Raw genomic sequence first — 24538 nt, forward strand, 5'->3', positions numbered from 1 at the left:
TGTAATCCTGAGCAGCACAAACATGGCCGGCACCAAAGCTCGTAAGTACATTTAAAACTTTTGATTTACTGTTTAGACCAACTTTCTATCATAAAATACAATCTAGATAAAAAGTAGAAGTTAAACCTTTACTCAAAAAGCATCTCTAGACCCAGCAGTCTTAGCTAATTATAGGCCAATCTCCAACCTTCCTTTCATATCAAACATCCTTGAAAGAGTAGTTGTCAAACAGCTAACAGATCATCTGCAGAGGTTTATTTGAAGAGTTTCAGTCAGGTTTCAGAGCTCATCACAGCACAGAAACAGCTTTAGTGAAGGTTACAAATGATCTTCTTATGGCCTCTGACAGTGGACTCATCTCTGTGCTTGTCCTGCTAGACCTCAGTGCAGCGTTCGATACTGTCGACCATAATATATTGTTTGTGACTTGAGCCTAGGCTAGTGTAAATGGCACCGGTGTGCACGGCTCGCTGTCCACGGCTGTTGGATCCACTTTTGGTCTCCATGTTTTTATTGTTTTTGTCACTTTTATTGAACCACGCTGACTCTCTACTGACCTACGATCGTGAAACTCTGTTAGATATTCAACTTGCCTTGCGGGCTCAAGGCTGGAGCTGAACAACAACACCCTGATAACGACTGTGTTGAGTCTGTTCTTCCCACTCCATGCAAGGCCACCTGGGTTGGCTGGAAGACTGTTTACTTAGCCTGGCAGGGTGAAGGACACTGTCTCAGCTGAACTCTGGACACGCCCACACACATATACACTGATATGCACACACTCATCCCCCCTCCCTTTCCAAACGCCTTCGACGCTTATTCCCTTCCGATGCTGACGGTGGATCAAGGAGACCAGCGCACAGGCTGCAGGCCCGGATGTACTGTCTAAATCGGCGGTCTCTCACCCTTTACCCCCCCTGTTGCTTGTCATGTGTTTCTTTGGTGTATTAAGAGGTGTTTCATGTGCAGAGGTGTTTTTTTCTGTTCTCAAACTGATCTCCCTGTTGGAGCTCAGTCTGGGGGGAGTTATTTTTTCTCCTTATCTTTCCTCATGTGGTGCATTTTCCATTGTTATACCTCTCTGACCTGTCTTCCCCATGTGATGTTTTGTGTCATGTATGTATGGTCGGAGGGTAAGATGGCGCCGCCATTGCGTGCAATAGGTCGGCAGCCTTATGAAAGTGGCATTTCTGGTAAAAAAAACAACTACTAAGTAAAATACTACATTTTCTATTAGATTACATTAGTCTTGACACAGCCTCGGCCACCACATCAGATCAATTGCTCTGGGCTCCTTTGATCAGCTCCATCACCTAGTGGGGGTGGGGGGTCATAGTTTGGTCCCGCCTTCACTGTTGTGATTGGTGTGGGGGTAGGGACAGGCTTAGGGCGTCGGGGGGTTCCCCGGAGGCATCTTCCTTGGGGGGCTCAACCCGGGGTAGCGGTCATGTCCGGTTAGGGGCTCTGTTGGCTCTCCGGTGACTGTTTCCTCGCGGCTGCGTGCAGCGGGGCTAGGGGAGGGTCTGTGCTGACGGACGTGGGTTACTGACCTGGTAGCCTGGCTGCCCCTGGGTGGGTCCGGGATGGGCGTGAGGTTCTGGGGGCGCTCCGTCTCAGGGCTGGGACCTGGACCGGGCCTCGGGGGCTTGGGTCCTGGTTGGTGTGTTGCCAGGGTTGTGGGCGGGTGGGTGCATGGGGGCCCAGCCCTGGAGCAGGGTGCCGCCGGTGCGTCGAGCCACCTGGGGGGCTCTTCAACTGGTGGGGGAGATTGTCACATCTTGCAGGAGCTTTCCTCTCCTCAGGAGCTCCCTCTGCAGGAGGGGGAGATACAGGAGAGGTGGAGGAAGATCTCAGCCTGGGTGTTTATTGTCTTATGTAGTCTGGAAGATGAGTGGGTGGTGGGGTGGGTGCAGTTTTCTCTGTGGTGGGGTTGGGTGGACTGTCCCGGGCTCTGTGGGGCCGGGCGGCGCTGCTGCACTGGGCCCGGTCTGGATGGGCCTGGGCCCCCTTTCCCTGGCGGGTCGCGGAGTATGGGGGTGCCTACTGGGGTCAGCGGGGGAGCTGGCCCCAGGGAGGGGTCACTTGCCCCTCCCTTCCTTCCCTCCCCATCTCCAGCTGCCTCCCTCTTCCCGCTCCACCACAACCACCCACACATGCAGGGCCTTGGAGTGGGGGTATGTCACCAGGGTGCAGAGGAGGCTACCCCCCCCTCTGTCCCCTTCTGGCTGCCTCTGCCTCAATTTTATCCCACAACTTAGACATTCACATTACTCACACTCTCATTACACATACATATAGGATCTTGGGGGTGGGCACGATACACGGAGTCCAAAGTACCATCAGGGTGTACACCCCACCCCTGGCATCATTGCCCACCTCTCAATTTTAAATACACGTAGACATTGAGGGCCAGCAGGAGGGACCATGCGCTTACCTGCTGCTCTCTGGCAGGTAGCTCCATGCCCTCCTGGGTTTTAAATGCACCTTAGAACACACATGCATCAACACTACAATGAGCGGGTGGGGGGAGGTTTGGAGTCTTCTCTCACCCCCGTTCTCTGCGACCTGCTGGAGCGGGGGGGCTAGGAGGAGGAGTTGGCCGTCCGACTGCGGTCTGGAGTGTGGAGCCTTCCTGCTGCTGCGGAGTCGGGGCGGTCTGCCTCCCCCCACCGCAGGGAAAAGGGTAACACCACCTGGGTCTGGGTGCAGTTCCCCCCTCCAGGGGCAAGGGTACCTAGACCCGGTTGGTAGAGTACGCTTGGGGAGTGTGATCGTGTGTATAGCGTCTCTTCATGTCTGTCTCCACGTTGGTTGAGTGTGGAGTAAGTGCATATGAGAGCATGAGGGTGGGAATGGATGTTTGTGTCTGTGTGTGCCTGTATGTCTGTGTCTATATGTCAGGTTGGGTATCAGACACCACCTCTCTGGGGACATCTCAGGCCCTCCAAGGTTTGGAGGCCTATCTCCCCCCACCACCACTTCCCCTGCCAGTGGCGGACTCCCTCAGACATCGGTGCGTTGGTGGTTCTTTGTGTCCGGGGATGGGCATCCAGGTACACACCGGCTCACTCCTTGGCGGCCGCTTATCGGGGCCTGGAGCCTGGGGCTCGCTCGGGCCACTTCGGAGGTGGGGTGCCCCCGGCCTCTCGGCCTGGGGCTCGGTCACTCAGGCACGGCTGGCTGCCGGCGGAGCTCACGGGCGCGTCACTGCAACTCCCCCTGGCTTCTGCTCCGCGGCTGCTGAGTGAGCCCTCATCTGGGACTCTCCTCAGCTCTTTCTGGGACAGTGGCGTGGCTGCCCCTCTGTTGGTCTTCCTTGGTCTCTTGTGTTCTGGGGGCCTCTGGATGTCTGGAGTTTTGATCTTCTCCATACCTGCTTCATGCCCTGGAGGACGGGGCTGTGGCCCCCCCACACCCTCTAGCAGATCATTACATGAAGGAACCTTTTAAAAACAAGCGCGTCCATGCTCACAGGTGTACACACGGGTGATCACACCCACAAACTACACCCTTTTTGGCTCCTACCTCAAAGCACACTGTGTGCTGTTGATCTTATGTGCTGCACAATAATGTTTAACATTTAGTATTTACTGTCATATTCCCATATATCATTGTGATGTTGTTTATTCTATTACTCTTGTTCTCTTCTGCTTGTTTTCTTTTTTCTTTCTCAGCAGGTGATCCAGGTGATTGATATATGCATTTTTTTTCTCTGCCCGTTCTGTTGGTTTTTGTTTTTTGCCCTTCTCCCCCGTCCCTCTTCTCAGCTGTTTCTCTTTCCCTCTTTCTTTCTCCCCTTCTTTCCTCCAGTCAAATCTGTCCCGTATTCAGTAAGTGAAAATAAAATAAACAATAAAAGGAAATACTTGGACATCCTTGAAAAAAAAAAAAAAAAAATACTACATTTTCCACGAAAATGACATCACTTCCGGTTTCGGGCAGGTAATGGCGGAAATGTGATTGTTCACGCTGAGGTCTATTCCAATGTAGGAAGTGTTACGAACAGCTGATCGGATCGGCAAAGCGTGTTTATGTTTTTGTTCCTGCAAGCGCTTTGATGCAGTTTTTGCAAAGCTATATGTGGAAGGAAACCATGACCGAGGACAAGCTGATGACATGAGATGTAAGTACAACTCCTCCGATTTCATATGCAAAAAAAATTATTGCGCTAGCTTAGTGGTTCCGGTTCTACGGGGATTTAAAAATAGCTACGCATTCCCATATATCATTGTGATGTTGTTTATTCTATTACTCTTGTTCTCTTCTGCTTGTTTTCTTTTTTCTTTCTCAACAGGTGATCCAGGTGATCGATATATTCATTTTCTTTTTCTTTTTTTTTCTTTTTCTGCCCGTTCTGTTGGTTTTTGTCTTTTGCCCTTCTCCCCCGTCCCTCTTCTCAGCTGTTTCTCTTTCCCTCTTTCTTTCTCCCCTTCTTTCCCCCAGTCAAGTCTGTCCCGTATTCAGTAAGTGAAAATAAAATAAACAATAAAAGGTGAATCAAATGGACCATTACGGCAAGGCTGGAATGGTCCATTTGGTAAAGTAAATCCGTTGGGCATCTTTCTTTGCCTTTAGACAACAATTCTGATGCAAAAGAGCCAAACGGGACAGGCCAAAAAAAAAAAATAGCTACGCAAAACGGATCGTGCCCGTGCCGACCGGCTTTAAAGGGTTAAAGTACAATCCTTAATGTTTTCTGTGTGTGTGGTGGGGGGCGCCAGAGGGAGTGTTCGCCCAGGGCGCCAAACAGGCTAGGACCGCCACTGGGTGGAAGAAAAGTCTAAACGCAATCGTTATCAACAAATGTAGCATATTTGCAGCTCTGGAGGCCAGGATTACTGAATTGGAGACTCGGCTTCGCACCCTTCATTCACCCGTAGCTAGCCAGGCCCCTGTAGCTGGTGCAGCCGAAGATAGCGTAGGCCCGCTAGCTGTTCCCCGGCAGACCCCAAGCAGCTGGGGAAAGAGGGCGGCTGGGTGACGGTGAGGAGGAAGCATAGTCCTAAACAGAAGCCCCAGATACACCACCAACCCGTTCATGTGTCTAACCGTTTTTCCCTACTCGGCGACACACCCGCCGGGGGTCAAACTCTGGTAATTGGTGATTCTGTTCTCAGACATGTGAAGCTAGAGACACCGGCAACCATAGTCAATTGTCTTCCAGGGGCCAGAGCAGGCGACATTGAAGGAAATTTAAAACTGCTGGCTAAGGGTAAACGTAAATTCAGTAAGATCATAATTCACGTCGGCAGTAATGACACCCGGTTACGCCAATCGGAGGTCACTAAAATCAATATTGAATCGGTGTGCAACTTTGCCAAAACAATGTCGGACTCTGTAGTTTTCTCTGGTCCCCTCCCCAATCAGACCAGGAGTGACATGTTTAGCCGCATGTTCTCCTTAAATTGCTGGCTGTCTGAGTGGTGTCCCAGAAACGATGTGGGCTTCATAGATAATTGGCAAACCTTCTGGAGGAAACCTGGTCTTGTCAGGAGAGACGGCATCCATCCCACTTTGGATGGAGCAGCTCTCATTTCTAGAAATATGGACAAATTTATTAAACCCCCCCCCCCAAAATATAAAAATAAATAAATAAAATAACTGTCTTTACTCAAGGAGTTCCACATCTGGGTCCATTCAAACCCTGAGACCCTTCCGTGTGCACAGGGGGAATCTGCTCTCATCTGTGAACAGCACTCGGTGGTGGACCTGTCAGTTCTGACAGGCTATAGCAAATGCAAACTGGGGACAAATAGAGGATATTGGTTCCTCAAGTCACCCTCATGAAGTTTGTTTCTGATTGGTTGGTTAGAAAAGGACTACTGGAGGTCATTTTGCAGTTCCGCCAGTGTAATCCTGCTCGTCCTTGTGCAAAGCCGCAGATATTGGTCCTGTTGATCAGTTGAGGGCCTTTTATGGCTCTGTGCAGCTCTCTCAGTCTCATTGTCCTGGAGTTTTGACCAAGCATTTTGAGGTGGTTTTCTTGGACTCAAAGTTTTGTTTTTTGGATTTCAAAAATGGTTTGAAGTGCATGCTCTGCATTATTTTGTTCTCAGTTCAGTATTTGCTAGTGCGTCTGAGTTTTTTTAAAATATATACATCTATATATTTCTAGTTCACGGGTTCTCAGTGATTTGTCCTGAGCATATGTAAGTAAGTATTTACATGCCATCCTGAGGAGCTGGACTACCTGTTAAACCTCTGTACCACCTCATGCCAATGCAAGAAAAAAAAAGTCAAGGAAGAAAAAAGAAAAATCAACAGTGACATCAAAGACCTGAAGTAAGTTTAATATCACCCTCTGTGTCTCTGTGGTTTTTGCAAGCCGTAACCAATTTACAATTAGATTTACAGAAATCACAAATGCAAAGTATGAAAGGAGTAGAATAATTTCTGTACCTTTTACACATGAGAAATCAAGGAAAAATGTTTTCCCACTAATAAAAGTGACATTAAATACATACATACATACACATTGAGATCAGGAGCACCGCAGACAGTCATCTGAAAGTTAGAAGTCACTAATAATGACGATCATCAGCTCCCAAATACACACTGAGTAACCTTGTTGTAAAGAACTCCCACAAAAACTCTCAAATCGTGATTAAATACCAACAGTTTTCACAGTATAACGCATTCTCCTTGTTTCTTTGCCACAACAGCAATTGCCACTCCTGCTCCCAGGGCTGATCCCACTGGTCCTAATATGAATCCAACACCTGCTCCTATCCCAGCAGCCTTCAGGAACTTCGCCCGTCTTCTCGCTTCTTCTTCTCCCATGTCTGGATTTGCTTTCCGAAGTCGTTTCATCTCTTCTCTGATGGCTCTCTCAGCTTCCTGCAGCATGTCATTGGTGTAGTATGTTGCTCCGTTTCTCTGAACCATGGTGTTGATCTTCTCCAGCAGCTCTTTGACCTGAGAGCGATCCTCACTCTTGTTGTTAAAAACATGATATCTTCCTCCGCACTGACTGATGAAGCGATGCAGAGGCCGATTTCCACTGATTGAGCTGTAGATGTCGACTCCGTCTTGCAGGTTGTCTCCATACGTGAACAAGACCATAATATAACGTGCTGCATCTTCTCCAAACATCTTCTGAAGAATTTTAATCGTTTCTTCTTCTTCGCTTGTGAATCTGGTCGACTGGATCACAACCAGAAACACATGAGGACCAGGAGCAGCAAAGGTGATGCATCTAACAATCTGTGTAACCACCTGATCTACAGACAGGGTGGTGTCAAATAGACCTGGAGTATCAACCACAGTCAGTGTATGACCATCCACCTGGGCTGTTTCTTGCTGACACTCCAATGTTACAGAAGAAAAAGAAGAAAAAGACTGAAAAGCTTCTCTTCCTAAGATGGTGTTTCCCGCTGCACTCTTCCCTACTCCAGCTTTCCCAAGCAGCACCATCCTCAGGTGGAGGTCCTTTGCATCTGTTGAAGAAGATAAATAAATAAGGTTAGTTGGCCTTCCTGAGGCAGCTCACCACAATCGGACAGTGTGGACTTTGTGTGTAGACGTGATTCAGCCTCAACCTTGGCAGATTAGTGTCTCTGTGGCGGTTTCTGGTGCATCGTTATGCATGATTCTGAATATTAAGTATGTTTTAATTGTTAAACACAGAATAGTCATGATTTATATGTGATTTTGCTGATAGTCACTGATCAGAATATTATCGGGTGTAAGTTTAACCAATATAAAAAATAAGAAAATATCCATCGGCCATCTTTTTGTGCTCGTCTCAGGCCGGGTCACGGGACCAGCAGCATTAGCAGAGAAGCCTAGACCTTCCTCACCCCAGCCACCTCCTGCAGCTTGTCCACGGGGACACCAAGGCATTCCCAGGCCAGCCGAGGTCCCCCCCAGGACCTCTTCCCTGTGGGACATGCCCTATACACCTGTCCCAGAAGGCATCCTAGTCAGATGTCCAACATACCTCAACTGGCTTGTATTCCTGTTCTTGTTCTTTCGGTCACTACCCAAAACTCGCGACCATAGGTGATGGTAGGGACCCAGATCCACCGGTAAATCAAGAACTTTGCTTTTGTGCTCAAGACCCAGAGATTCTTAAACTCCTCTACTTGGAGTGAGGCATCCCTGACCCGGAGTGGGCACTCTGTGGGCTCCCGGCTGAGGACCATGGCCTCGGATTTGGAGGTGCTGATTCTCATTCTCACTGATTCCCACTTGGCTGCAAACTGTTCCAGTGTGATCTGGAGGACATCACCTGATGAAGCCAACAGAACCACATTATGTGCGAAAAGCACAGATGAGGTTCTGAGACCACCCAAGTGGAGGCCTTCTGCCACTTGGCTACTCTTCGAAATTCTGTCCATAAAAATTCTGAAGAGAACTGGTGACGAAGAGCAGCCCTGGCAGAGTCCAACAACCACCAGTAACAAATCCGACTTTTTGCCAGCTGTGCGGACCAAGCTCTTGCAATGGTTGTATAAGGATCAAGTGGCTCAGTGAGCCAGACAGCCCATATTCCTGAAGCACCTCCCACAGACCACTCTGAGGGATACAGCTGAATGCCTTCTCCAAGTCCACAAAAACATGTAGACTGGTAGGACAAACAAACCTGAGGTTTGACTAACAGACGGACTCTCCTTTACAGCACCAGGCACAGACTTTCCTGGGGAAGTTGAGGAGTGTGATCCCCCTATAGTTTACCCCTTCTTAAAGATGGGAACCACCCCCCTACAACATCCAGAGGGTTCAGGAACTGAGGGCAAACCTCATCCACTCAGGGGCCCTACCACCAAGGACTCATTTAACTGCTTCAGTGACCTTACCCCACCAATGATTGGTGAGCCGTTCCCCTTGTCCCCAGATTCTGCTTCCTCTATTGGACATACCAGTGGGATTAAGGCGGTCCTCGAAGTATTCCTTTCACCACAAGGCAATTTCCTCAGTCAAAGTCAACAGCAACCTGCACTACATGGTGCCATGTGCACTTATGGACGCCCTTGCGTTCGAACATGGTCCTTGTAATGGACAAACTGTGGTTTGCACAGAAGTCCAGTAACAGAGCACCGCTGGGGTTCTGGATCCAGGCCTCACTGTCGTTGCCCACATGAGTGTTGAAGGCTCCTAGTAGGACACCTGGGGACAGTCTCCCATAAAGAGAACATAAGCAGAAAATGACTACAAACCATAATAAATCTCTTTGATGTTTGAATGCATTCAGATTTGTGAAATAAAAGCTTCCCTGAAAAGTAAAAACTAACAAGCCTGTTTTGAAAATGTAAAAGGAGTAAAAGACAATATATGACAGATATCTGAAGATTCAACAGAAAATAAAAAAGAAAATTTATTTTATGTCCAAAACAAATGTGTCACCCTGTTCGTTGGTGTGATAGGAAGGATTACATCTTTGATTGATTTTTGCTTCAGGGATCTACATTTGGCACAGTTACACAGAAAAACCTCATTTGTTTTGTAAATGACAGTAAATGAGATTTCAGCCCATTTTCTGATTGGTGCCGTATTAATAAGCTGATTTAAGCCGTTTAAATGTCCAGTCACCACATCTACATTTTCTGCATACTGATTAGTTTGCTCTTTTCTTCCACGTTGTGCAGTTTTCAGTCTTTTTTCCCTATGTACATTACAGATGCGGAGTAAAAATCCAAATCTTAAATCTTACCATCATGGTAGAATGACAGTACAGTTTCACTTTTAGGGTTTTACATATCAGGAGATAATTTCATGTTTAGGCTGTCCCACTTTAGTTCTAGTTAGTTTTGCCTCAGTGTCCATCTGCCTTTTGTTTTTTTACCAGCCTCTGATAAACGGCTCGCTGTTCATTAAGTCATAGCTTTGCCTCCTTTTGGGTCCGCACCTGTAACTCCACACAGTCTGCAGCATCTGTCTCTGACAGCAGTTATGGATCAGTGTGACGTCATCAGTGTGTCTCATGTCTGCAGAGTAGTTTTAGTTCACTCTCCTGCCCAGAGATGCTTCAGCTCATTGAGGTTTGCAGCATTCATTCATGCAAAGCGCTCTAAGCTCTGCAGCAGCTCGGTTTGCTGCTGTGCTTGGATCTTTGTCCTGTTGATGACACAGTTTGGTCCAAGCTTTAGCTGTAGGACAGACATCCACTCAAAGCCCAAATCATCGTCCTTCCACTGCGGTGCCCACAGTTCGTATGAGGTGTTTGGTTTCCTCCAAACGTGCTGCTGCTCATGATGGAGGAAACCCAAAATCCATGTTGGTCTTGCAACCTTTCCAAACCAGCCGCACTTCTTCAGTCTTTTTGTAATTGCGCTGTCGTGCAGCTCTTGGGTGTTCCTGTAAGCTTTGAACACGCTGACCTCTGGTTGAGTTTGCTGGATGTCCACGTTCAACATTGGAGTCACACTGGGTTAAATATGTACACTTGGGTTTTGAGGGGTATTTATTATTTTCTTCTTTTTTTGGGTTGTATGGAAGCCCCAAACGCAATTTCATTGTTCTTGACAATGACAATAAATAAATAAATACTAAATACTAAACATCAGAAAAATGCCATTGCCATTCCATTCCAACCATTCCATTGTTGTACCAACAAGGAAGAGAACGCTAACCACAAACTGGCTGAGCAGGTTTACTGTATGCGCATCAAAATAAATCTCCTAAATCAGTCTGTCACCGCTGCAGACACCAACCACGGTCTTTTATGGTTTGGTTCCTGCAAGCCATGTAAAATAAATCTGTTTCCAGCACTGCATGGAGCACATGTTTCAGGATTTTGAGCTTCAAACAAATGTTTCACAATAAAAACAACAGCAGGACAAGAGACATAGACACAGGACACAGAAATAACCAATCACAGTTCAGTTTAGCACGTAGGTCTTTTTAAACTTTTTATCATTTGCTATATAACGTTTGTCTAATCAGTAAATCAGGATAAAAGTTGTAAATGTACTTACGAGCTAGTGTGTCGGCCATGTTTGTTAAAAAGCTTTGCACTGCTGCTCTGTGCTGTACCGACGGGATTGGTCCTTCCTTTAATACAACTGTATCTAATGCAACAACAACACTTAGTTAAAGATGCTGCAGGGCAGGTTCCAAAGAGAAACCCGCTGTCATTGGCCAGCCACACAGTGATGTCACAGTATAAACAACCTGAAGTCCCAGAATGACGCTGAGCCTGAAATTTCTCTTTTAGAGGAAATCTTACCCTGGTTTAGTATCAGACAGACAGCAGGTCACGCCACGGGAAATCCATCAGCCCCACCTGACCCCTCAACATCACAGATTCTGGCCATATAACCTAAGGTATGTTTCATGGAGCCATGCAAAATTCATGTTCATGCAGGAAGGTATCTTCTCTGTTTTATTCCAGGAAGAGGAGCAGATAGAAGGCAAGGTTAGACATGAACAGAGAGAGGAGAAGATCCGGCAGGACTGCCACGTCGCTTCCAGAAGAATATAATAATAGTAGTCATAATAATACTTCTTTTTCTTGTAGCATAAAACTGTAGGGCCTGCTGCAGGGTCATCCTTCGTGTGAAGCAGACGGCTGATTTCCAGTGATGGGAATAACGGCGTTACAAGTAACAGCGTTACCAACGGCGTTACTTTTTTCAGTAACGAGTAATCTAACTAATTACTATTCCTATCGTTACAACACCGTTACCGTTACTAACAAGAAAATGCGGTTGCGTTACCGTTTTTCAACAGACGGCTGAAGCTGTGTTCAGCTCACTGCAGCTTATATCAGCTGCAGGAAGTAGCTGTAAGAATCAGGACGCTGCAGCTTTAAGCAGCTGCGCTCCTGCGGACGGTAACCATCACTTTCTGGCACAACAGCTGGAGCTCAGGGGGCAAAACAATCGCACGAGTGCTGCTGTTTGACTGAGGAAGAATAAAGGAGTCGTGGTCAATCACATGACCACTTACAGACAAAGCAACAAGGTGACATATACCAGTTTATAAACTGTGTTGATCGGACACATAACACCAGAGTCATGATAAACAATATACACGAGTGTTTTTTCCTCAATAGTTTCACGTTTACTGTCTAAGGACAGCGAGACCGCTCTGCTTATGAGCAAACAAAAAAAAGTCAAAAATAAAACAGCTCGTTCATGTTGGTGGAAAAATGCACCATGTTGACCAATCAAAAAATTATATGGCAACATGACATTTGGTTGTTTAGGAAGAGGCGGAGGTTTTAGCAGAGAGAGAGAGAGAGAGAGAGAGAGAGAGAGAGAGTTTTGGATGTGAGAGATTTGTGACGTTTAGCGTGTTTGGAGTGTGTAGTTAATGTGTTGTCTTGTGTAGTGTATTGTGTTTAGTGTGTAGTTAGTGTGTTGTGGACAGTTTTGTGTTGTGTGTCAGAACAATGAGGCGACTGCTGTCTCCAGGTAGAAACAGCAGTGACACACCTGCTGCTGTCAGACCTGCAGGTATCAGGCTGTGATGTTTCCTTTATAGTGGACAGAAATTATTTTTTTGGAGTGGGAGAAATAATTTGTGGCATCTTGTTGTTGAAGAACAGCTGATTGTTCTGTAAATAGTTTGAAATGGTTATTTAAAAAAGAGTAAAGGTTAAATGGATGCAAATAACTTTGTTGTTTGCAAAACGTGTGCATATAAATTAAAATTGACAATTTATATTTGCATCTAAAGTTATGAAATATGATCATTAAACATGTTTGTGGTTGTTACAGTAAAACTATAACTTTTTTGATTTTATGTTTTTTGTCTGATTTTAGATCAGTTGTGTTAATACAGTAGTCAAAATGAAAACATGACTGTAAATTCAGACACGTGAGGCTGTGCTGAAAACAATGAGACCAAACAAGGTAAATAGTTTTTAAAGGTGAAATGTGGAGGAAACATCAAAAGTAGGTAAAAATGGCCGATTATACCCGGGACCCCAGAGGGTTAAATGTTTTTTTTCTAAGTAACGCAATAGTTACTTTTCAAGTAATTAATTACTTTTAGAATCTTGTGACTCAGTTACTAACTCAGTTACTTTTTTGAAGAAGTAACTAGTAACTATAATTAATTACTTTTTCAAAGTAACTTGCCCAACACTGCTGATTTTACACTGAGGTCCAGCGCTGTAAACTTGCAACTGCTGAAGCAAATGAAATCTTTTAAACGAAGGATCAATCAACCAATTATATCAAAATTAAATGGGAGACGGAGGCTAAAACCAACATATCAGAGGACAGTTGGTTAAATATATGCAGGACACAGATGGAAACTACTAGCTCAGGTTATTGGAGGGAATTCACGTGGAAAAATTTTATTAGGTGTTTTTATAAAACCCAAAATAAAATACAAACAAAAATGTCAACTGACAGATGGACACTGCTGGAGAAACTGTGGGGAAAACATGGCAGATCATTTCCATATATTTTGGAAAAGCCCAATAATCCTGTCATACTGGAGTGAATTGGTCGAATCAATTTACTTGGTGACTGGTCTCAAACTAAATTTGGATTTTTGTACTGTGTACTTGGGCGATATCCCATCAGCAGCCTCCTTAAAAGACAAACACTTGATAAACATCCTGTTGGGAGCTGGCAAAAAAGCGCTTACCAGGAGGTGGCTGGAGAAAGAGCCCCCAACAAAGAAAGATTGGATAGGAATAATGGAGGAAATATATAGAATGGAAAAACTTCCTTTTTTTTTAACCTCAAAATGGACCAATTTCATAAAAACTGGAGGAAGTGGGAGAAATTTGTTGAAGGTGGTAACGTGGGATGAGATCTTCACGCAACTACTGGAAGAAGGAAGGTCTGCTAAGGACGTTTTATTTTATTTATTTTATTTTTTTTAAGGTAGTTTTTAAAAGAGACTGGAAATACCCTTCCGAATATGATCAGGGATGGACTGTAAAGTGCTGAGTGGACAGTAGTAAAAACCTAACGACATGGGACCTGTAAAGAGGTGGAGGGGAGCTCCCCCAGACAGAGCAGATCTGCGGATTTCACTGAGCCACTATGTTATTGTTAGTGCGTAGTATCTTTGTTTGTTTGGTTGGTTTTTTGTTTTGTTATTTTTGGGGTTTTTTGTTTGTGTGTATTGCTAAATTAAAGTACCTTTTTATAAAAGAGCTTATGAGGTTCTCAGTGGCAGAATATAATCTGCAATAAGACGTTATTTTTTAGCAAAGCCAAAGGAAAATAAGAAGGTACAACCTGCACAGAAATGAACATTTGTGAGATATATAATGAATTTTGATTTTACAAACTTTTCCCTTCCTATTTTTTTTGTTATCATATCAAAGCTGAATGATACAGGGCTGGCGGTCCATAAAGATGACAGAGGCTCAAATTTTGTATCTCTATATGTAATCATGGGAAAAGAGGGATTTGTGTTTGGTCTAAACACACCATGAGAGTGAAGCGATGATCATGAGTTGTTTGTTTGGGTTTTTTTACTGTTTTTGTTTTTGTTTTCATGTGGATGACTGTCATAATTACAAAACTTTCAATTAAAAAAAAAATATAAAAAATAAATAAATCTTTTAAACGACACGTTTCTCGTGTTCTTCCTCAAGAGAACAAAACTGAACACGTCACTTTGCTTCGGAATGAAGCAACAACGAAACCGCTGCCAGATCCCAAATATGAATAGACCGTAATGCTCAGGCAGAAAACCTCAGGCCTGTTATAAGAGCTCAGGCGCCAGAGTCACCTCCATCTACTCTGGGAAACTGTTGGTTACATTAGTATAGTACAGGTTATATAGATGTTGAGGGTCTGTTTGATAACCAGACTCATTTATTATCATGTTACTAAATATTTAGGCTGTGACATCACTGTGTAACCAGCCAATGACAGTTTCTCTCTGGAATCTGCCCTGCAGCATCTAAGCGTTGTTGTGACAGCAGGAATGTTGTTGCATGCAGTAGAATTAAAACCAGGAACTCATTTTTGATTCACAGCCAGGGTTGAATATCCCCTAACAGTGACACATTGGGACTGCAGGTTATTCACACTGTGGCTGTGTGGTTGGTGAACCAATGAAAGCTCTCTTCTGTCTGCAGTCTGCCCTGCAGCAACTTTAACAAGTGCCTTAAAGTGACGGCGTCCTCGGTGTACAGCACAGAGCAGCAGCAGGAAGGTGTCGGTGCAAAGCTTTGTAATCCTGAGCAGCACAAACATGGCCGGCACCAATGCTCGTAAGTACATTTAAAACTTTTGATTTACTGTTTAGACCAACTTTCTATCATAAAATACAATCTAGATGAAAAGTAAAAAAAACAAACAAACCAAGAGCTACATGTTAAACTGAACTGTGATTGGTTATTTCTGTGTCCTGTGTAGGGCTGGGTATCGTCACTGATTTCTAGAATCGATTCAATTCCGATTCACAAGGTCCCGAATCGATTCGATCCACGATTCGATTTAATTTGATTCGATTTGAATCTGGGAAATTTTGACAGTCAGAAATATAATTCAGATCAGTACATTTACATATTTTTGTATCTATAAAAAGGAAGCTGACACACGCAAGACTTTATCACAGGTGTGAGCGTCACAGCGAGGCCTTTGTGTCAAAGCAGCTGAAGATAAAACAGAAAAACATGAAGTTGATTTTCCTGTTCTGGATTTTATAAAAATATTCTGCAGTACATCAAAAACGAAAGAAAACCATTAATCAACATATGAACATCACCTCTGAAGTTACAGTGGTTTTATTACAGACACAGCGTTTTGCATTTTGTATAATTTTAAAAAGTTTAAATTTGTTCAGTATTGAACGGCAGAAATTAGGTTTTATTTTCGGAAGAATGTAAAAAAAAAAAAACAGCGGCCGACAGCCTGTAAACAACGGTAGACTTGTGCGTAACAAGCAAGCGAATAATGAAGAAAAGGAAACTGTTCTTGAAGTACAGAGAGAGAGAGAGAGAGCTGTGCATCGCGGTGGAAGCAAAACAGTAAAAGTCAGAGTGAATTCATGACGATGTTCATGTGAAGCGTAGTTTGGATCTTCTTTTGCTGCTGGTTCGGTCAATATTGTTTGGAGAGACATCAAACTAACAGCTTTAGAATCAGCGCATAAAGGGCGTGAACACAAAGCGCCGACAGATCAGAATCAGCGAGCTGTCGGCTTTCAGCCCCGACCGTGAGAAAGGCGACATCTCACTGATTCTGATCCGCGGGTCGCGCTGTGTGTCTAAGTCTTTGTGCAGAATCCGTGTTCCTGCTCTCATTTACTGTCTTAGCTGTTTGGTGGTTGTTGAAATTTTGTGAGATGTCACCAGAGATTCTGGCATTTCGGGCAAAATAAATTTATATTAAAAAATCGATTCAGGATTTTAATGAATCGATTTTACGTTATCCGAGCCAGAATCGATTTTAATCGATGAATCGATTATAAAAACCCGGCCCTAGTCCTGTGTGACAGCACGGACACGCCGTCGGGGCTAAAAGCTGACAGCTCACTGACTCTGATGCTGCAGGTTTCATCAATCTGACCAACATTCACGGAAGCAGCAGCAAAAGAGGATGATGATAAACATCGTCACTCTCACTCTGACTTTGGCTGTTTTGCTTCCACCACGATAAAATCCCACTTCCTGCACGGCTCTGTCTCTGTACTCACAGACCAGTTTACCATCAAATCTCTGTTTTCTGCATTATTCTCTGCTCATTATGCACCAGTCTGCTGTTGTGTTCGTGTTGATTCATGGTTTGCTTCAGTTTTTGTTCTACTGCAGAATATTTTAAGGTTATTTGCTATAAGAAGCCAGAACATCTGCTTCATGTGTGTCTGTTTGATCCTCAGTTACTTTGACACAAAGGCCTCTGCTGTGGCGCTCACACCTCTGATGAAGTCTCACAGTGTCAGCTTCGGTTTAATATATGGATATTAAATATGGATAAGTGCTGATAAATGAATAAATAAGATGTTTCTGACCGCCTGAGTCTGAATTCAATCAAATTGAACGCAGAAGTCGACGTCGATAGCCAGCCCTACCACGCAGAGCTGGAAACAGATTTATTTTACACAGTCTGCAGGAAAACAAAGGCTTTGATTGTTCCTGCTGAGAAAACCTGTGGTTGGTGTCAGACCTGACAATATGAAGTTACAGGTGTTCATATTGAAAGGTCACAACCCAACAATGAGCAGCTGTTGGTGTTCTGACATGAAGAAACCACACACAGACAGTAAAGTACAAACTCTACTGTTTTTACTGATCGACGCTCACTGCGGTCCACAGCCTTTACCTGATGAGTGAAACTGAGCTCAGGTGAAATCTTTTGATCCTGTTCAGCCAGTTCGACTGTCGGTTCCTGTAAGCTCGGAGCAAGCTTCCTGCATTCCCTGGAGTTTTACAGGAAAGCAGAAAATACTCCAGATACCTCAGAAGCCACAGCTCTGCATTGATGTCGTTCTTCAGCTGAATATGTTTGAGGTTCTGTTTTGGTTCTCAGTGAGGAAGAGCGTTTAGAGGAGCCCTTTCAGATGCTTTCCTTTTTAACCGAAACACACTGTGGGTTTTTCCCACCTTGGTATTTATATGCCCCGCCCACAGTAGTCTTACCTGTGTCTTCTTCCACAAGTTGTCCCCACATGTCCAGTCAGTTCATCGCTCCCACACTTCAATTCAATTCAATTTTATTTATATAAATTCCTGTGTGTGGTGATGTCACCTCTCTCCTTCCTGTGTGTGGTGATGTCACGTCTCTCCCCTTCCTGTGTGTGGTGATGTCACGTCTCCCCTTCCTGTGTGTCGTGATGTCACCTCTCTCACGTCTCTCCTTCCTGTGTGTGGTGATGTCACGTCTCTCCCCTTCCTGTGTGTGGTGATGTCACGTCTCCCCTTCCTGTGTGTGGTGATGTCACGTCTCCCCTTCCTGTGTGTCGTGATGTCACCTCTCTCACGTCTCTCCTTCCTGTGTGTGGTGATGTCACGTCTCTCCCCTTCCTGTGTGTGGTGATGTCACGTCTCTCCTTCCTGTGTGTCGTGATGTCACGTCTCCCCTTCCTGTGTGTGGTGATGTCACCTCTCCCCTTCCTGTGTGTCGTGATGTCACGTCTCCCCTTCCTGTGTGTGGTGATGTCACATCTCCCCTTCCTGTGTGTCGTGATGTCACGTCTCTCACGTCTCCCCTTCCTGTGTGTCGTGATGTCACCTCTCTCACGTCTCTCCTTCCTGTGTGTGGTGATGTCACCTCTCTCCTTCCTGTGTGTGGTGATGTCACGTCTCTCAGGTCTCCCCTTCCTGTGTGTCTTGATGTCACCTCTCTCCTTCCTGTGTGTGGTGATGTCACCTCTCTCCTTACTGTGTGTGGTGATGTCACGTCTCCCCTTCCTGTGTGTCGTGATGTCACGTCTCTCACGTCTCCCCTTCCTGTGTGTCGTGATGTCACGTCTCCCCTTCCTGTGTGTTGTTCCACGGCTTCCCTGCCGGTCACGTCCTCTCTCTCGTGCTCCCTCGCTCCCTCTCATCTGTGTTTCCTCCTGTGTCCAGCTCATGTGTCAGTCTACGTCTGAGTTTTTCCTGTTGTATTTTGACAGTCTTGTGTCTCCATGTTCAGTGTGTTTAGTTTTGCTTCCCCCGTGGCGTCACGTGCATTTGTATCAGCTGTGTTCCTCACTGCGCTTCTGTGTATTTAGTTCACCAGTCTTCCTTTCTCCTTTCTCCTACCCGTGTCTGGTCACCTCATGATGTTCATGGTCTGTAGTTCTTTGATACTTAGATCTTTACTTAGTTTTTCCCAAGTTTAGGTTTAAGTTTATTTCATTTTCGTGTTACTTTGCCTTTGTTTCTCATGTTTTTCCAGCCTCCAATAAACGGCTTGTATTTGATTGAACCTGCTTCCTGCCTCGAGCGTCTGTGTTTGGGTCCTCTTAAATAAACCCAAGGTTTCCCTCTGCATGTGACCAACAGTGATGGGAGACGGACCTTATGCTGAACAGCGATTGTGGAAAGTTTCTATACTTAAAATAAGGAAATAACGAGATGTGTGATTAAGATTTTAATATCCCGAACAGTGTAAAATCTTTTCAGCCAATTAACCTACAATAAATCAGAGAAACCCAAACAATCATGTGACCCCCTATAAGCAAGCACTATGAGCAACAGTAGGAAGGAAAAACTCCCTTTTAACAGGAAGAAACCTCCAGCAGAACCAGCTCAGGGAGGGACGGGGCCATCCTGAGTGAGGGGAGAGAGCGGGACACTGACACGCTGCTGGAGAGCGCCTGTGTGATGACCTGTATGATGACCTGTGTGATGACCTGTGTGATGACCTGTATGATGACCTGTGTGATGACCTGTGTAATGACCTGTGTGATGACCTGTATGATGACCTGTGTAATGACCTGTGTAATGACCTGTGTGATGACCTGTGTAATGACCTGTGTAATGACCTGTGTGATGACCTGTGTGATGACCTGTGTAATGACCTGTGTGATGACCTGTGTGATGACCTGTGTAATGACCTGTGTAATGACCTGTGTGATGACCTGTATGATGACCTGTGTGATGACCTGTGTAATGACCTGTGTGATGACCTGTGTGATGACCTGTGTAATGACCTGTGTAATGACCTGTGTGATGACCTGTGTAATGACTAGGGATGGGTATCGTTTAGGTTTTATCCGATACAGGTGCCAAATCAGTACTTTTGAAACGGTGCCGGTACTTAAACGGTGCTCAAACCGGTGCTTAAAGAATGGAGAACACAAATTGGTCCAAAAACCTCTCATTTTCAGCTGGTTTTTTGTAAAAAGATAACAATGTTAGCCTTTTCTGCAGCTATGGGGCATATATGGTATCACTCTTGGCTGGAAGCAGTGCTTAAACAATGGAAAAAACACAAACTTTGTCCAAAAACCTCTCATGTTTAACTGTTTTCCACTTTTTCTTTGGTCATTTTAGCCTTTTTGGCCAGGGTGAAGGGAGCATCTGCCATCAAACAAGAGGACAGCCGCATGTAGCTATGATGATGTTTGCTAGTTCACCTTACATGCATTAATGTAATAACGTGGTTAGCCTACTCAACGTAAATTACACACGAACAACATTAAGCTACTCACGCAGAGAAGAACGGCTGCTGCCGTCATCATTTCTGCTACACTGGCAGGACTAGAGGCCAGGACTCTCCTCTTCAGGTTTTTGGGGGATGTTGCTCCGGGTCCGATAACAGGCAACCCACCCACAGTAGATGTGCTTGTTGTGAGTTCTTGCAGCAAGCTATCATACGGCGCATTTCTGGGCTTTTAAAAAAAACACTATGCGTCGCCAGGTGTTTCATCGGATTTGAGGAGTTACCTCCTTTGACAGTATCACAGTATCAGCTTAAAGCACTTGTTGCTGCTGAGTTTGCATCTTTTGCTGTGAAGTACAGCCAGACTTTGACCGCTTCGCCTTGGGCATTTTTAATCTCTAGCTCTGCTCTAAAAGAACGTACGTACCTGGCCCCGCCTACTATCCTCGGAAACGTAAAATGATTGGCTAGAAGTGTATCACAGCTCAGGAAAAAAAGCACCGAAATGTGCGCTGCTTTTTGGTTTGGTTACTACCGTTTATGTCACCGGACACCGGTACCCATCCCTAGTAATGACTTGTGTAATGACCTGTGTGATGACCTGTGTGATGGCCTGTGTGATGACCTGTGTGATGACCTGTGTGATGACCTGGGAGTCCCACTAACGCTGTCTGTTTATGTTCTCCAGGAGATGCAGTGAGAGATGGGTTCCCACACCTGAGGATTGTGCTTGTTGGGAAAACTGGAGTGGGGAAGAGTGCATCAGGAAACACCATCTTAGGAAGAAAAGCCTTTGAGTCTATAACTTCTTTTTCTTCATCAGTAGTTGGGTGTCGCAAAGTAACAGGGCAAGTGGATGGTCACATCCTGGATGTAGTTGATACTCCGGGTCTGTTTGACACCCTACTGACTCAGGAGCATGTAAAGACGGAGATCGTTAAATGCGTCTCCTTTGTTGCTCCCGGTCCTCACGTGTTCCTGGTTGTGATCCAGATCGGCAGGTTTACAAAAGCAGAAGAAGAAACGATAAAAATCCTTCAGAAGATATTTGGGGTGGATGCAGCCTGTTACACCATAGTCTTGTTCACGTATGGAGACAATCTGCCAAACGGAATCGACATCGACAAATCAATCAGTGGAAATCGGCCTCTGCATCGCTTCATCAATCAGTGCGGAGGAAGATATCATGTTTTTAACAACAGGAGTGAGGATCGCTCTCAGGTCAAAGAGCTGCTGGAGAAGATCAACACCATGACTCAGAGAAATGGAGCAACATACTACACCAATGACATGCTGCAGGAAGCTGAGAGAGCCATCAGAGAAGAGATGGAACGACTTATGAGAGAAAATCCAGACATGGGAGAAGAAGAAGCGAGAAGACGGGCACAGACGAAGAACAAGATCCTGAGGGCTGCTGGGATAGGAGCGGGCCTCGGGAGCATTTTAGGGCCACTGGGAGCAGCACTGGGAGCAGCAGTGGGAGCAGCAGTCGTAGCAGCAAAGGAGAAAAAATGTGCCACACAATAAAATAAAGAACGTTTGATCACATTTTGATAATTATTGGTCATTAATGGCGCACACAAGAACTGTTAGTCCACGGTAATTTATCATATTGTGTAATACGTCATCTAAGAGCTGTATAACATGAGCCTGTATACACACAGATCTCCTGAACATCTTTGGTTCCTGGGTAACGAGCTTTTTCCTCCATTGCTTAAATAAAACATTTTCCTGAATTTTCTATATTTAACACAAACCTTTGATCCATCTGACTCATGCTGGCCCAGGTCTCAGGGACAGAGTCTGGTCTGTACAGAGACTGCCACACCTCTCTATCCCACCTACATCCTCCTGATGGTCTGGAGGAAAAGCTGCAGCATCCCCAAGCTAGCTGAGATGGACTTCCATGACCTCCTCCCAGTCGGACATGCCCAGACCTTAGAGAGCAGGTTGGATTAGCAGCAGCTTTGCTCAGGACGAGCTCGGAGGTTCTGACATGGTCTCCAGTCACAAACTGATTAAAAATAAAATACTGTTCACAAATGCAAAGTTTGAAAACAATATTTTCTTTAACTTTAAAGTATAATAAATATTTACACTTAAATGATGCAAATATCAATAAATGTTGGTATATGATGTGTTCAGGTGTTTAAAAATAATGTTATCATCTGTATTGCTGTGATTACTTCATAAACACACTCTGTGCAGTGAACCTGTGAGACAGGGTTTTCCTCCTTCCTGATTTTATTTTTCATATTTAGAAGACAAGCATTTTTCAGACCGTCAAACAAACTATCAGCACTGTTTCCTCCATGTGTGGATAACTGTGGTTCTCACTGTGGTTCTCTGGAGTGCCACAGCCTGAGGAACATTCCTGTAACCTCGACCAGGCCTGTGCTTCAGCAGGTGTGGCAGTAATCGGGCGTGGGTGTGGCAGAGAAACTGAACTCTTCAGAAAATGTCATATTTTTCACTGTAGTTTCTTAGTCTTCCCTGAGAACTTGAAAGAAGAATCAGCAGCACATTCTCACACAGGGCCAGGTACGTTTGGATTACCTTTCCCTTTAATAAACGAAAAGATTGTTTAAAAACTGATGGTTGTTTGTTTGTTTTTCTTGAACATGCTAAAATAATACAACAACAAGTCTCAGGAGCCTGAAAAGAAAAGCGTCTGGACTTCTTTAAGTTACTTGAAGATGTTTCACCTCTCATCCGAGAAGCTTCTTCAGTTCTAAGGTCAACTGGTGGAGAGTCCCAGATATAAACCTAGTGGGAGTTTCCCCCCACAGAGGGACAAAAGGACCCCTGATGATCCTCTAATCGCCTGACCCAAGGTGTGAAACTGGGTGTGGGTCCCAATAAGCCAGGGTTTCAGGTGTGTTCATTGTGAAACCTGGCCCCACCTTATCATGTGATTTCCTGAGGTCAGATGGCCCAGGATGTGAGTGGGCGTTAAGGCGTCTGGGAAGGATCTCAAAACTGGATTATAGATGGCAGAGAGTTGGTGTCGTAAGCCCCGCCTCTGTTCAAAGATGGTCGCTCACAGTGGACATAGATGCTTCTTTCACTCTTTCAAACCATCTGTCCTCTCTGTCCAAAATGTGAACATTGGCATCCTCAAAGAGTGACCTTTGACCTTTAGATGCAGATGAACTGCTGAGTCTTGTCCTGTGGAGGTGGCTTTTCTATGTTGTGTTATGTGCTTGTGAAGTGGCTGTTTGGTCTCTCCAGTGTAGAGGTCCTCGCTGCCCTGTACAGCAAACACCACATTGTTGAGTTTGTGTTTTGCAGTTTTGTGGGAGTCAAAGAGGAGGTACTGGTCCGAGTGTGTGGGCTTCAGGTAAACTTCAGTGTGGATAGCTCAGTAGGTAGAGTGGTGGCCCCATGATCGGAAGGTCGGGGGTTCGACTCCACTGAACGGCTACCCTGAGGTACCCCTGAGCAAGGTACCGTCCCTACACACTGCTCCCTGGGCGCTGCACTGGTGGCTGCCCACTGCTTCACTGGGTGGATGGGTTAAATGCAGAGGAACTATTTCCCTATGGGGACTAACACACACACTTTAAAGGTTTCCATTCTCTTCACAGTCCAGGAATGGCAAACCAGGGAAGACAGAAAGGATAAGTTTGCCATTTAGGCTGAGAGGTGAAACTTCTTCAAGAAACTTAAAGAAGTCCAAACGCTTTTCTTTCCAAGCTCCTTGGACTACGATGACCTGAATGACTGAGAACCTTTACAGACAATATAACAACAACAAAGAACAGAAAAAAACACAATCAAAACACACACGAGGAGAACAGAGATCAGATTCCTAAAAATAACTGAACATGTTCAGAAATGTCAGCGTGACACAGAAGAAGGCAAACATACCAGCTCACCGTGTTCACAGCATTGATCCAGACAGTTTTAACTGGATTCTGTGTGGTTGACTTCTCCTATTAAAACTTCTATTTGGCAGCGAGTCATGTTTCAGCAGAGCATGGCCTGAGGATCTGAGGGCAGACCACAGCAACCTCCCTGAACAGGGTCCAGTAACCATCACAGTGGCAGATATCCAAGAAAGGGTCTCCAGTATGAAGAGTTGGACAGCACCAGGGCCCTGACATGGTTCACGCCTACAGGCTGAAGAAGCTGACTGCACTCCACAAGCGCCTGGCAGCACAAATGAATCAGCTGCTAGTTGAGGAGAGACACCCAGAATGGCTAACCGAAGGTCGGACAGTCCCGATGCTCAAGGACCCCCAGAAGGGACCGGTCCCCTCCAACTACCAGCCAATAACCTGCCTCAGCACCACTCCTGTCAGGCATCATAGCGGCTAAGATGAACAGGCACATGGGTCAATACATGAGCGAGGCACAGAAAGGGATGGGCAGGAATACCAGAGGCACAAAACACCAGCTACTGGCTGACCAAGCAGTACAGTGCGGGATCTACCAAGGAGATGCTCTGTCCCCACTGCTGTTCTGCATAGGCCTGAACCCCCTCAGTGAGATCACTAACAAGACTGGTTACGGATACCGACTACAGAACGGAGCAGTTGTCAGCCACCTCCTGTACATGGATGACATCAAGCTGTATGCCAAGA

General features: G+C 45.4%; 2 protein-coding genes across 4 annotated transcripts; one reads left to right on the top strand and one right to left on the bottom strand.

The window, feature by feature from the left end:
* Positions 1-22547, top strand: LOC309715259 (GTPase IMAP family member 9-like). 2 transcript variants are annotated; one of them, XM_082548238.1, is made up of 2 exons: positions 1-41; positions 20641-22547. In XM_082548238.1, exons 1-2 carry the CDS (start codon positions 23-25, stop codon positions 21477-21479), a joined length of 858 nt encoding a protein of 285 aa, XP_082404364.1. In that variant the 5' UTR covers positions 1-22; the 3' UTR covers positions 21480-22547. The 2 variants fall into 2 exon arrangements, with proteins under 2 accessions (XP_082404364.1, XP_082404363.1); XM_082548237.1 differs by lacking the exon at positions 1-41 and adding an exon at positions 14791-15130.
* On the bottom strand, positions 6270-11015 carry LOC309715264 (GTPase IMAP family member 9-like). Of its 2 annotated transcripts, XM_082548251.1 has the most exons (3): positions 10917-11012; positions 8862-9119; positions 6270-7436 (listed from the first exon to the last, which is right to left on the bottom strand). In XM_082548251.1, exon 3 carries the CDS (start codon positions 7411-7413, stop codon positions 6622-6624), a length of 792 nt encoding a protein of 263 aa, XP_082404377.1. In that variant the 5' UTR covers positions 7414-7436; positions 8862-9119; positions 10917-11012; the 3' UTR covers positions 6270-6621. The 2 variants fall into 2 exon arrangements, with proteins under 2 accessions (XP_082404377.1, XP_082404376.1); XM_082548250.1 differs by lacking the exon at positions 8862-9119 and having other exon boundaries at positions 10917-11015.
* Positions 22548-24538: the final 1991 nt, after the last annotated feature.

The sequence above is a fragment of the Aulonocara stuartgranti genome, assembly GCF_965226115.1.
Source record: "Aulonocara stuartgranti genome assembly, chromosome: 10".
Lineage (NCBI taxonomy): Eukaryota > Metazoa > Chordata > Actinopteri > Cichliformes > Cichlidae > Aulonocara > Aulonocara stuartgranti.